At 29.6% G+C, this 15,023-nt stretch overlaps 1 protein-coding gene across 1 annotated transcript in view; it reads left to right on the top strand.

Annotated features, from left to right (window-relative positions):
* The window catches only part of LOC123293925 (voltage-dependent calcium channel type A subunit alpha-1), a 179,931-nt gene that overhangs the window by 51,954 nt on the left and 112,954 nt on the right, over positions 1 to 15,023 (top strand). The window contains exon 2 of the mRNA XM_044874921.1: positions 9,172 to 9,357. Within this exon, the coding sequence (XP_044730856.1) occupies positions 9,172 to 9,357 (186 nt within the window). The remainder of the gene's footprint in view (positions 1 to 9,171; positions 9,358 to 15,023) is intronic.

Genomic DNA, 15,023 nt, shown 5'->3' on the forward strand with positions numbered 1-15,023 from the left:
CGACATTTTTTAAAAATGAAACCTATCTAGATCAATTTTTCGCCCCAAAAAACCCCTACATACTCATTTTCATGAAAATCGTTGGAGCCATTTCCAAGATCGTAAATATATATATACAAGAATTGCTCGTTTAAATATATAAGATAAGATATAGATATAATAATAAAGAATACTGAATATTTATAACTATTATATATTTCTTTAAATTAAAAATCAAAGTTTTCATTTCTTCGACTCACCTAGGTCAAAATAAAAACTTTTGCTGCCCAAAAAATTTGTGACTACTATTTCTGGTAAATCAATTCTTATTTCGTTGAATAATTTTGAAACTACTTGCATATCAAACATTGACAAACAACAGATTGTTTTAATTTTTTTAACCATTTGTTTTCCATTAAATTAATCACCATTAATTAGATATTTATGTAATTGAATTCTTTTTAGTCAGACAGTAAATTATTACCTATATATAGATAACTCTAACCTACACATAGATAATTTTTTTTCGAAGCACTGGTAAGCATGTATGACTTATACACGTGATGACGAATAACCATAGTTAACAATGAACTGAGACCACTTTTTCATTCGTTTTTCATAACTTTTTGTTATTTCCAAATAAAGTCTCATATTATATTCTCATATTATTTCGTAACAATAACTACTGGCGTGCATTCTTTAAAACGGTAAATCTGGTAAAACAAAAATTGATTTTTCTTATTTTTACTTAAAAATTGCATAATTCACAAAAATTTGTTTAAAAGTTATTAATAAACTTAAAATATGTACAAACAAGCAAGCGGTGGCAATGTTGGGCGAGGAAAAATAAAAATTTTGTCTCTATTTTCGCATTTTCTAAGTGGATAGGAGCAACAACTGACGAAAATAAAGTTCATTTACTCAGATAAACATTTTCAAAATTGTGAAAAATTGATTACGGCAATATTCCTATCCTTATTTAACAGCACCTTTGACCTAATAAATATTTTGTTTTAATTTGAAATCTGGTTTAATTATCTGTAAAAATTTTAACACGAAATATTACCGACAAAGTCAGAAATATGAAATTCGAGTGGGTGAACCGATTCTTATGATTCTTTATCTATTTGAAAGCTGGTGCTTCCCGTGTGGTCCCATTTCATTTTGGTCCAGTTCTGATCTGATGGCATCCATGAGAAAATCATAAAAGTCTTCAATTTGCATTAATTATGCACGGCAAGAGAACGAATAACTCAATATCACGCCAACCGATTTTGATGATTCTTATTTGAGTGACAAATTAGTTAGTGTACTTCACATTCATTAAAAATCACAAAATAAAAAAAAACTTTTAACAAAAAGGAAACCGACTTCAAAAGAAAAACTTTTCCAAATCAAATGAATATGCACTAAATAGTAAAAAAATAACGATAATATAATGTAGTTAAAATTATTGTTATTTTTGGAGTCGGTGTCAGCCAAGCTAATGTAGCAAACTGTTCTGCCAGAGTTGTTTCTTTGGCTGACACCGACCCCAAAAATAACAATAATTTTAACTATATTATATTATCGTCACTTTTTTACTTTTTGATTTGGAAAAGTTTTTCTTTTGAAGTCGGTTTCCTTTTTGTTAAAAGTTTTTTTTTATTGTTATAAACAAATGATGCTATGAGTATGAAATTCCGTCTCCTTCCACAAAATTCGGAAACAGAGGGTCAAAATACGGAAACCTTGGGCAATAAAAGGTACACCAAATACGAAATGTGGAACCCCTGTTTGTCATACCAACAGACACTAAAGAATAAGAACCAGTAATTAATTTTAATTAAAATTGGTGTTTTATTTTGGTCTACGGATTCGTGTAAGCATCTAAAACTTTTAAAACTACATACACACACACACAAAATTAGCAACGTAAATTTGACCTTTTACAATTTAAAAAAAAAATTCGTTTTCCGTATAATAAAAAACATTTTACATTTTTTTTTTTTTATTAAATAAGTAAGCTTTATTTCCATATTCTGTGTTTTGAGTGCTCTAAACAATCAAATAAAGTTTGCAAAAAAAAAAACATGTTAGTTTCAAATTGTTTTTGTTAAAATATAGAACCGTATTTTTAAAAAAACATCTAAAATGTGAATGAATTTATTGAGAATTAGTTTTCAAAAAGTTTTTTACAAAATATTGTATTATAATATTTATTATAGAATAATTAAATTTATATATTATTTAAAAACAATGTCACAAGAAAATGTAGCTGCACAAGAAGCAATTGAATTAGAACCACTGTAAGTTTCAATTTCATACTAAATACAATTTTTTCAATAAAAAAAAACTTGTTATTTGTAGATAAAAAGTAAATGTAAATTATAAACATATTACGTCAATTATATTTACTTGTTTCATATTTTGTTTTTATACCATGTGTATGAAATATACAAAGGTATACAAAGTTTAGTCCCAAGTTTGTAACGATTAAAAATATTGATGCTATGAACAAAATTTTGGTAAAGGTGTTCATAAAATCACCTAATTATTCCATTTCCGGTTGTCTGTCTGCCTGGCGTCTGTCTATCCGTCTGTCATCACGATTACTCAAAAACGAAAAGAAATATCAAGCTGAAATTTTTGTAGCGTGCTGAGAACGTAAAAAGTGAGGTTAAGTTCGTAAATGAGCAGCATAGGTCAATTGGGTCTTGGGTCCGTAGGACCCATCTTGTAAACTGTTAGAGATAGAACAAAAGTTTAAATGTTAAAAATTTTCCTTATATTAAAACAAACCACTTTTGTTTAAAACATTTTTTCATAAACATCACGGTTTGGGCGTAAATTAGGCGGAAATTGTATAGTATGTATTATATGGGAATATTAGTTATGTATATATGTGACATGTATAGGTATATGTGTAATGTGATAGAGTAATCAACACTGTCTATACATGGTGTTTCAACAATTAACTCAGTCAATTCTTTGTTTTCACTTGTTTATTTTGAATTTAAGTTGTTTCAATAATAGTGTAAAATAAATATTTATATATATATAGATCAATATTTTCGGCTTGATAGTACAAGAGACGGTATAAGGTCAATCTGATATCCCATCTGATATCTCATCAAATGAAACATATTTTATATGAAATATTATTGATTTTTAAACATGCCCATCATAGTTTTTCTATCGAAAAGTGTTCATGGCTCTTTTTAATTAAAATAATCTTAATCAACTTTTTCTATGAACGGTTATTTCAGGCAAGCCTATACCATTATTTTCGTAATTAAAATATCATTCTTCTTATACCAATTTCGATTGGTTAACAGATCATTGTAGATCTGAAAGATAATTTTATTACGAAAATAATGATATAGACTTACCTGAAAAAAACCGTTTACACATAAGTAACAGGATTAAGAAGTTCTAATAATTCAGCTTTAATAATTATTATCATCATCTATTGTGGTCGAATTTTGATATGGCAAAGGCTGAATACAAATAAAAAATATCTTGAATGAGGTATACCTCCAAAGAAATATAGTGCCAAGGCTTATTTATCCAATATTATTTATAAATAGGTACTTGTGAATAGCAATGGAATTATTTCAAAAAGTTATTCAGGTTAATATTCCACAACTAAATGACTTATTGTTTGTATAATTAATTTAAAAAATAAAATTTATGGTTCATAGGTGTAGTAAAACAGGTATTGAATTTATTTGATTATCTCTAGATAGATAGGTACAAGGTAATACATTTGAAGGGACTAATAAAAAAAAGTAATTTTCAATTATCAAAAGAAATGCATAAATGATGATCTAAGAGTGTATTTGTATTAAATTTTATCTTTTATTTCATGCTTATTGAGTTTTCCTCCTTTTTAGGCAGGGCCGTTTCTATTCTTTTGGAAACCCTAGGCACATATGGACAAGCCCAAGCTATCATTTTACGTATTTTGATTCCTGGCAAATTAAATTTCTTTTAATGTTCAATATTGAACCTAATTAAATTATATATAAACAAAATAAAAGAAACATCATATTGATACTTCATAAATTTGGGTCAAGAAACTTCGAAAATCGCTTTGCAAATTAATTATTTTGTAATTTAACCGTGTATTTATTCAATGCGTAGAATGAAACGACGGCTTCAAATAAACATTTTTTCTGGACAGGCTAGATCCCAATCGATTGCGGAGTAACAAACACTGTAGTAAAAAATCTAACGCTTTAGTATTTAACAGCCATTTCAAAACAGCTAGAAATTAACAACAGCGAATAGGTATTAAATGAATCTATTCAAATATTCCACCTTGTAAATTGATTGTAAATATCAGGTGCTAATAAAAATACTGAAACCTTGATTTCACGCCCATGAATATTAATTATTCTTCTTCTGTTTGTTAATCAACAAGAATTATGCGTACACAAGCTACGCATATCGTCGTTCACAATTTCTAAATTACTAAATTAGCTGCAGTCATGTTTCCAAAAAAAGTTTTAATAAACAAAAAAAAAAGTTAAATAGACAATTTTCGTTTGATCATCGATATGTTTACTCATCATCGTATAAATTTCAGCTATTCATTTCGATCGTGCGTAAATTTTTCGAAATTTTTGCCATGACTATTCGAATCTCGAATAAAACATCAAATTCATTAACTTCCCTTTCTAAAAAAATTTAACGAACTTTTCAGAACACTTCTTTTTCTGTCATTTTTCGGTGCAGTTTTCTACTTTTTTAACTTTTCCTCGATTTGTTCATAAAGAATAGAGTGATGATTTTGGATTATACGATACCAAATCAATGGAAATAAGATGTTTGATCGATGGTAGATATCGTGTTTCTGTTCCACAATTATAATTGTTCTCAAAGGATTTTTTAACGCATTAATTCGGTTATATTATATTTTTTGTTGATACTTCAACAAATTCATAATTAGTTAAGCCGTAAATATCGAAAAAAAAATCCAAGAATAAGAACTGTTTTCGATCCTCCTTGAACGTGTTATCACCTGTGACCTCATTTAATTCACCATAGCCTTTCAAACAGTTTAACAGATCATCAATCAAAATAACATTCGAGACAAAACCTTTCAGTCACTTATTTGATTCATTTCAAAAACCTTGAACGTGAAACCATGAAATTAATAAGCGGTCGTAAAAAAAAGGTTGCCAGGTGGCATTTATTTTCAAATCAATAAACAAACTCCCGATATTTTTTCTTAATTAAAATATTTTTAAAATATTGAAAACTCCGAGTTTCAATTCGCCAACTGACGATAATAGTTCGTACTAGTTAAAACAAGAAGTGGACCAGATTTCAGTAGTTCCGATTTCGACTACCAGATAGCAATACTTGTACCCACCATTTTTAAAGGCTAATCAAAATATTCAAACTCAAATCAGATAAATCCCACCAACTGGGGATAAAAATTAGTACTAATTAAATCCGGAAGTGGGCGGCTTTTCAGTAGTTTCAATTTAGACCACTAGGTTACTTACTATTTATCAATAATGCAGATACAAAAAAAATTTTATAGAATGCAAAATTTTTGTAAATGCATTTAATTACCTTATATTTATGAATTAACCTCATTATATTAATTAAAATGAATGTGATGTTTAAAAAAATAATTTATATTTAATGTTTATAAAAATATCAATTATAACAAAATAAATTTCTTATTTTCGAACTAATATTGATACTTGTGCATAGCGCTAGGTGGCGAAGCGTTTTTTTGTGTATATGCACATTGAAGCTAATTGAAATACGTCTCTCAAATTACAAGATAGTCTCTCAAATATTTATCGAAAATTGGAATTCTACACGGTAAGAAATTTTTGCAGAAAGTTTAATCCAACTCTGATTTTATTGATGATCCAACTATTTATAAATATAATTATTATTCATTTTTCAATTTTTTATGATAGAAATGTACAATGTTTGTATATTTTTATAATCAACAAGCCGTTACTCATCCGCTTCGTTGGTTTATTAGAACTTTCTTTAAAAATGATTATACAAAGGAATGCGTTAAACAAACTTTCTTCTCTACCCTCTGATTCTACCAAAACAACACAGAGTCTTTCCCCTTTCCCCTCATCAAAAAAGTTTCAGTTTGTCACGTAAAGATGAATTATTGGAAACATACTGGTAGACCCTTCAATTGTATTAATTTCAAGTAGGTAATTCGATAAAAAAAAATTTTTTAATGTAAGTAACGATAGTAAGAAGTTAACTATTACTATAGTTAAAATCTTTCAACAAAAATATTGTTCACACTTTTCACGGTCAAACGGGCAAAAAAGTAACGTTTGTTCATTTCCAGAGTTTAAATTATCCTCTTACCAAATTTCTAAATCGGTTAGGCGGTACGTCATTAAAAACCCAGCAGACAGACAGACATTTTCAATTATAATATTAGTCAGGATTTATATACCTACCAACAGCAAACATTTGATATATAAATAGCTTTTTGAGACAATAAGCTAAATTATATCTTCCGTTTTATTTTTTTCATTACAGAGAAAAAAAAAATGCATTAAAAGCATTTTTACCCTCGTCATCATATCTCCCATAGTATTTAACCATTAGTAGGTAATAGTAATTTTTTCTGTTACCATATATTGAATTAAATAAAAATAAAATATATAAAAGCACTCACATAGAAAAGCACAAGAGTTCGTTACTTAGTATTTCACTAATAGAACAAGAGCTAGTTAATTTTTGCGAATCACAATTCTAACAGCTGCAAATACATGCCCAGCTGATCAGACAGCATTTGCGGTTTCTAGTCATAGTATAGCAGTCATTTAAAAAAAAACGATTCTGCTGACCTCATAGAAATTTGGAACAGACATTTTTCAGGGAACAGAGTTTAAAGGGAGAGCTAGTACATAATAAACCCATAAAAATACGTCAAACTGGGGGATTCCATCACCAAAAAGGTGTTTTTTCATCACGATTTTCTTGAAAAAACATTAAAAGATAAATTTTTTTTGCGTGAATTTCGGATTATAGGAAATTTGTATTTCCGCACGAGTTTAAAAATTGATTTCTAAAAAAAATTTTACAAACTTCGGTGGAAAAAACAGTTTGAAGAGGATATTAACCAGTAACGTAACCATATTGCAACGGTCACTGATTATTTTAGTAACGAATACATACGGGTACTCAATTTCTCGTTACTTTTATAGCACAAAAAGTTCTCGTTACTTTTACAGAACTGGCTCTTGGACCATGATATATATTAAACATTGTTCTAACATCATATACGTAATATACATAAATATGTTACTCAGTGATTGGTAGCATAAAGTATTGCTTTTTAACAAAACAAAAATTTATACAAGAAAAAAAAACTTTTAGTTTTTTAAACAGCCAACATTTTCAACATAATTAAAAATCAACCGGAACTTGCTTATAAGAAATAAGGTCATTAAGGATGATAGACTATTTATTATATGACTAAGGGATATTTCGAAATTCTTTGATATCTACCTTTTTTCCAGTTCCAAAAGTAAATACTTGCGTCTATCAAGGTTCAATACAATTAATTTATTATTATTTGTGATTTTAATAACAACAAATTTTTGCCTTGAAATAAATGGTACGACTTATGGCAACAATAGTGAATTTTAAGACTTACATTTGGATATTTGTTTCAGTCCCACTTTTCTTTGCGTTTTCAAAGTTTCAACGTGTATCTACGAGATTAATAATTATCCAGATGCTCTATTATTTTGCGACGAAAACAAAAAACTAACCATAAAAACTACATTTTGATCCAAAAACGGATTTCCTAGACTAAGGCGTAAAAAAAATAATATTCAATAATAAATTTGTAAGACAAACTAATTTGCATAGTCGAAATATTTGCAATTGTTTTTTTTTGTTAATCAGTCTCAAAGCACGTTAAGTCTAAACATCCCATACTACGGAACATTTACCTTAGTATATACTACGCCATCAAGCCTCGTTCTTGAATCGCCGTGACCCAATGCATGAGGTCATCTCGTTCCACGATGTATGGATTTGCGTTTACCATTTGGTAATAGAAAAAAGCTTATTGCAGTAAAGAATATATAGTGCTAAGGGGTCACCGAAAACTATCGGGGATTATTTCACCTTTAAGAATCATTTTCACCTTGTATTTATCTGGCCATATTAAGTTGATTGATTCATTCTGAACAGTGCTGGTATTTCTGTCATATACGAATACACCACACACAGAAACTTATTAATAATGATGTCTACACATTTAATAAACATCCACCTACAAGGCTATCAAATAAAATAGTAGTTAGATTTATTTATAAATTTAAATCACTTTTTTTCGATTTCATTTTCTTAATGAATTTTTTAAATGTCAATTACAACACCACGCATGGTTCTTACTTTTACTATAGACGATATATATCGTTATTAATGAAAAATCAAGTGAAAACAAACAGTTAACTGAGTTAATTGTTGAAATACCGTATATAGACAGGACTCATTGTTTTAAATTAGAAAAATTTTAAAAACCAAAGCCATAATTGTGGCTTTTCGGTCGCCTTTTGTTTTGATTTTCCAAAACTTCGAAGATTAAAGTTTTTAAATCGAATAATAAGATTTCTGAATTACATTTATGATTCACAGATATTATAATTTTGGCAATTAATACTACAGTCTAAAGATGACGTTCGTTATAATGAGATGTCTGGGTTATAATTTTCGAACTGATGTACATACGATTGCTTTGCAGCCCCTTTCAAAAATGACATAAGCAGTATTATTGATATAAATATCAGTTCAGAAATGTATATGAAGACCTTACCTAATATTTATCACAAAAAAAAATACAACCTCAGAAAAATGGGTATCATCCAGAAATTCTTAAAGCTGAAAAACCGTATACTCTATTAATTATTTTCTATCTAAGAATACTATTCAATTTCCCAAGTTTCAGACAACAGAAACATATTTTAAAAAATGTCAACAACAAAATTTTTTATCGTATTATCAATTTTAAGATTATAGCCTTATCATTTTCCTGAATTTTTCCATAAAAATGTTTTAAGTTTGCCATAACGACAATTTATTGCAATTATGTTATAAGACCCAAAAATATTGATCAAACCAAATAATACTAAAATAATATATAATAAGACAAATGACAAATATTCAAATTATTAATAATAATTTTTATTTTTATAGGTACGCAGCAGCGCAAGAGGCAGCGGCGCAGGCGCAGGCGGGGGCAGGCGCCGCAGCAGCTGATAGAATGGGAGTCCCGAGCAGTGGTGGCACCGCGACAGCGGGGGGGCAGGGGCCCACTTCGCTGTTCCTGCTCTCCGACGAAAACCCCATCCGCAGATATACGCGCTTTATCATCGAGTGGCCATATCCTTTTCATACTAAATAATATTAATATTTTTTATTTAGATAAAATTTTACAGGTACAGTAAATATTATTTTTTAAATCAAAAGTATTTTAAGCGCTAAAGATTATTCGTTTCTTTGTTGTTTTTAAATTAAAGTAATAATTTTTAAAAGTTTACAAACATAATGAATTAATTTAGCTATTTCGTGATCAATTATTAAAGAAGGCATCGTGTGAAGAAAAATGCGCATAAATAATTAATTAATTTTATATAAAAAAACTATGAAAACATTTATTCATCAGTTAAATAGTTTTCCAAACAGAAATCCCACCATATTTTTATTCTATTTTTGTATACTTTTCAAATCGTCTCCATCATAGTTATATTTCATTGAGTTGATACTATCCTTCTTATTAGTAAAACCTTTCATGTATTTTCAGTGTGTAGGTAAATTATAAATAGATACTCAGCTTAGTATGTTTAGAGTATTTAAACAATTTACTCTACTCAATTAACAAATAAGTTGTTTTATTTCTTTTTCTTCGTCTTTAAATGGGCAATTTTAAATTTATTGTATACTTAATAAAAATATTATAATATAATTAACTTAAAAATTTTAAGTCGATTGACCGTCTCTAGCTCGAGGTAAATTTAGATAAAGTTCAGAAAACTAACATGGAGAGCGTAGGAGAAGTTGTGTTTTTACCAAGGTTTTTTTATTCTAGGAAAAAAAACTAACCTTCAGATATTTTCAAAAGACTAACTGAACAATGATGTATTTGTTCTGAGTTAAATAAAACCAAAATTATTGACCGTTTCATTATTGAGATATAATAACTCAAAGTGAATCAATTTTATTGTTAAACAGAAACAACGATAGTTAGTGTATTGGTAGTTGAAGAGAGATATATATTCTAACACAGGCTTGATAAACAATATTTATTACGAGAATACGTCACGTTGTACATTAGAGTTAAAATTAACACATATTTGAATACAAAGAATGTATTCTATTACCGTGAATATAGTTCAAAACATTTTAACAATATTGTACGGAGACAACAGCCTTAAGAAAAAAGAAGTTGTTCTTTAACAAAATAGACAAATAGAATATGGAAAAATTTTACAACAATCTGTGTTCAAATTTACCACTCGTTCTCTCGAAATATTTCTCAATAATATGCATTACAAAAATTATTCTTTGGCAAACTACAATAAATGAAAAATTATTATTATTCTTTTGAAAACTAAAGTTTTTGTGCTTCAATTATCATAATAAATCATCCCCTATATATTGGTATAGTTCGTTGCTCATATGAACGGCACAAATGTATAAGGTATACAAGCCGTGGTAGACGTGACCTTTAGGGATCATACCAGTAGTAAGTATTTTACTATATTCTTACAAATATTGTATTTGAAAATCAAGTTACTTAAGGTAGTAAGAGCACCAAGGCAATTTTAGATTTAGGGTTGAAATTATTTGTATCTTATTTTTAACTTTGTTGTAACTGAATGAATGTAGACAAAAAATAAGAAAAAAAATTTTCGATATCTGCCTTGGTTTTCGAAATATTGAAAGCTAAATGATTAAACAAAATTTTCCATTTTCGATATTTTAAAAAGTACTCCAGATATCATAATTGTATTCATATTTTTCGTCTTATATTGTCAAGTTGTAACATAATTCACCATCAAAATTGAAAATATTTCACACATCGAGTTTTTTCTGTTTTCAAAAATTTACCAAGGTTGTGGCTTTAATTTAAATAGGTTTTTTTCCACCGACAAGCTTTGGAGAAAGTTATGATAACATATCATCCAGCTATCGCTTTCTCATAAGACAAATGTTAAAAATGCCTACTTTTGTAGGCTTAGTGCAACTACATATAAAAAAAATCAAGCTTTTTATTTAAAATTACCTTGGCGCTCGTACATCTTTAACTAATGGATTAAACCGTAAGGCATAATTCCGATGATAATACAATTTTATGAGTATGACAGAAAAAGAATACAAAGCGGTGGGAAACAATGTTCCTTTCTATCATTTCCACCTTACTTGATATTAATTTTAAAAAAAATTTTAAGAGACAAGTTTTTATTGTACTAAAATGTGGAAAATAATTTTTCCCCTGGGTCACTCATACAAACATGTCTATTTTTAAAAGATTGAGGTGCTCCAAATCATTCTTGATATACTTAATTGAGTGTTGGAAGCATTTTGATTATCCTTGGTCAATGTTTTGAAAATAATTAAAACTTAATCCATTAACTTTAACCAAAGCTTAAGTTGGCAAACCAAGCCTGTAGTGTCCAATGTTAGCTCAATTTTGATTCCATCGTCAATCACGACATTTCCTACTTGGATAGCGGACCTGACCAAATGGCACTACAGGCCTGGGTGGGCCTTGGCCATCTCAATAATTTACCTCCATAGCAGTATGTTTTTCGATTTAGAGCACCATCCTTTGATCTTCATAATTCGGAGATCATCCGTGACATTGCCCATTCTGGGCCTCCCTCTTCTCCTTGTTTTGTAAACTTGGTAAGTACTTTTTTAGACATTCGGGAGTCGTAAATCGTCGTTCAATATCCGAAACGGACAAGGTCTTGATTTTCCAAAATCTGTTGTATCTCCGTGCTGAATCGTTCGTTATTTTATTTCATTCCGACGTATGTCTTCATGATTACCTTCGTTTCGAATCTTCTCAATCTTCCCTTGTCATCCTCGGTCAGCGTCCATGTTTCTCCGCGATATGTCACTACTGGGTGAATTAGTGATATACAGGGTGTTCTGTTATTGACTGCAGATCGTCGGCCTACAGAATAAGCTCATAAAGACGAAGGAAAAAGTATAAAGTTGCATTTTTGCTTTGCGGTTTAGTATAGTATACGTTCTTTGATAGACGTTCAACATGGACAGCTGTATTGGATTTATATACTCGGCGAACTTGTTGTAATCATCCATAAATTTAAAGATTTGATTTCGTTTTTCGGGGTGAAAACTAAACTTTTGACCAGAGATCTACGAATACAAAACTTCTTATACTATAGCTCTTCTGTATATATATATATCCCACCAAAAACATAAATGTGTAAAAAGGCGTAGATGTCACAGAATTCCAATAAACTCAATTACGTCAGCCCAAAAAAGTTGTGAAATCCCGTAGAGAAAAAATTCTTCGAAAAAAAATTATAAAAATGGCATAAATTTATTGCGTAACTTTTCCGTAAAGAAACATTAAAGTATTACATTAGCAACTTTTCGGTGACTTCATACCTACACGCACCTGTATAGGAGAACAAAAGATAATCGTTAACCCCCTACTATCTCCCTCCTCCCCTCTAATGTTATGACGTAATAATTTTTTCACAACTTTTATGAAACATCAAAATTTAAATTTAAACAATCAAAGTATTCTTTAGATTAAAGTCAAGCACCTACTTAACAAAGGCCTAATTTTTTTTACTAAAGTAAGAAAATTATTGGTTTAAATTTCTTGTCAAGTTTCTCCTTAGTACGTATTTATTTAATATTTTACTTCGCAAGTTTTCGGAATATAAAAACGAATCTAAAAATAAAAAACTTGCGAAGTAAAATATTAAATAAATACGTACTAAGGAGAAACTTGACAAGAAATTTAAACCAATAATTTTCTTACTTTAGTAAAAAAAATTAGGCCTTTGTTAAGTAGGTGCTTGACTTTAATCTAAAGAATACTTTGATTGTTTAAATTTAAATTTTGATGTTTCATAAAAGTTGTGAAAAAATTATTACGTCATAACATTAGAGGGGAGGAGGGAGATAGTAGGGGGTTAACGATTATCTTTTGTTCTCCTATACAGGTGCGTGTAGGTATGAAGTCACCGAAAAGTTGCTAATGTAATACTTTAATGTTTCTTTACGGAAAAGTTACGCAATAAATTTATGCCATTTTTATAATTTTTTTTCGAAGAATTTTTTCTCTACGGGATTTCACAACTTTTTTGGGCTGACGTAATTGAGTTTATTGGAATTCTGTGACATCTACGCCTTTTTACACATTTATGTTTTTGGTGGGATATCACTTCTTTTTGCCAGGCAATAGTATTTAAGTTGAAAGTGTTTGTAACAATTTTAACTCACCATTATGCATACATTGAATTACTGTTGAATACTGAGCCTCGTACGTCAAGAAATATGCCGAACAAGATGTCATCAAAATTGTGTTATTTATAAATATTATAATGAAAATTTCATTTTCATATAACTGATATTGATTATTATATAATACATTCTATATAATTTACGCCTAATTTGCGTCCTCATGGGTAAACAGTCATGTTTTCGAAAAAATGTTTTATGCAAAAGTTGGTTATTTCTTTATAAGGAATATTTTTTACATTAAAATTTTTGTTATATCTCTAACGGTTTACAAGATGGGTTCCACAGACCCAGGAATCAATTGACGTATAATGATCATTTACGAACTTGACCTCATTTTTTACGTCCTGAGTACGCTATAAAAATTTCATCTTAATATCTCTTTTCGTTTTTGAGTTATCATGTTGGCAGACAGATGTGCAAACGGACAGACAGATATTATGTAACTGCAAATATTTAGGCCTTATTTATGGGTAATACGCACAGCTTGATTTCATATGATAGTTCTGCACATGAATTGATCCTGATTATTACAACGGCTCATACAGGGGCCTTATATTTTGTAAGTGCGCATATTTGGGTCTTATATATTGGTATTGCGCACAATTTGATCCCATATAATTGTTCTGCTCATGGGATAATCTGGAATATAACAACTGCGCACACATTGACCTTAAATTTTGTAAGTGTGCATATTTGGGTCTTATATATTGGAAGTACATACAGATTAATCACAAATTATAGTTCGGCCCATGCATTTATCCTAAATCTTACAACTACGCATACGCTGAATTTATATTTTGTTACTGCGCGCATGTAGGCCTTAAATATGGCTAGTACACGCATGTGGATTACATGAAATAGTACTGCGCATGGGTTGATTCTAAATATTACAACTGCGCAAACGGGAACCCTATATTTTGTAAATGGGCATATTTGGTCCTTAAATATTGAAAATGCGCATAAAATAATCACAAATGATAGTTCTGCGCATGCATTTTACCTGAATCTTAGAACTGCGCATTAGCTTCTTTAATATTTTGCTACTGCGCATATGTAGGTCTTATATATTGCTAGTGCGCACATGTGGATTAGATGTAATAGTACTGCGCATGGGTTGATCCTGTATATTACAACTGCGCATACAGGGACTTTATATTTTGTTAGTGCGCATATTTGGGTATTATATCCGGGAAGTACGCACAGATTAATCAATAATTATAGTTGTGCGCATGCATTTATCCTGAATCTTGCAACTGCGCATACGCTGAATTTATATTTTGTTACTGCGCACATGTAGGCCTTAAATATGGCTAGTACACGCATGTGGATTACATGAAATAGTACTGCGTATGGGTTGATTCTAAATATTACAACTGCGCAAACGGGAACCCTATATTTTGTAAATGGGCATATTTGGTCTTTAAATATTGAAAATGCGCATAAATTAATCACAAATGATAGTTCTGCGCATGCATTTTACCTGAATCTTAGAACTGCGCATTAGCTTAGTTAATATTTTGCTACTGCGCATATGTAGG

Source organism: Chrysoperla carnea, chromosome 2, assembly GCF_905475395.1.
Source record: "Chrysoperla carnea chromosome 2, inChrCarn1.1, whole genome shotgun sequence".
NCBI classification, from domain to species: Eukaryota; Metazoa; Arthropoda; class Insecta; order Neuroptera; family Chrysopidae; genus Chrysoperla; species Chrysoperla carnea.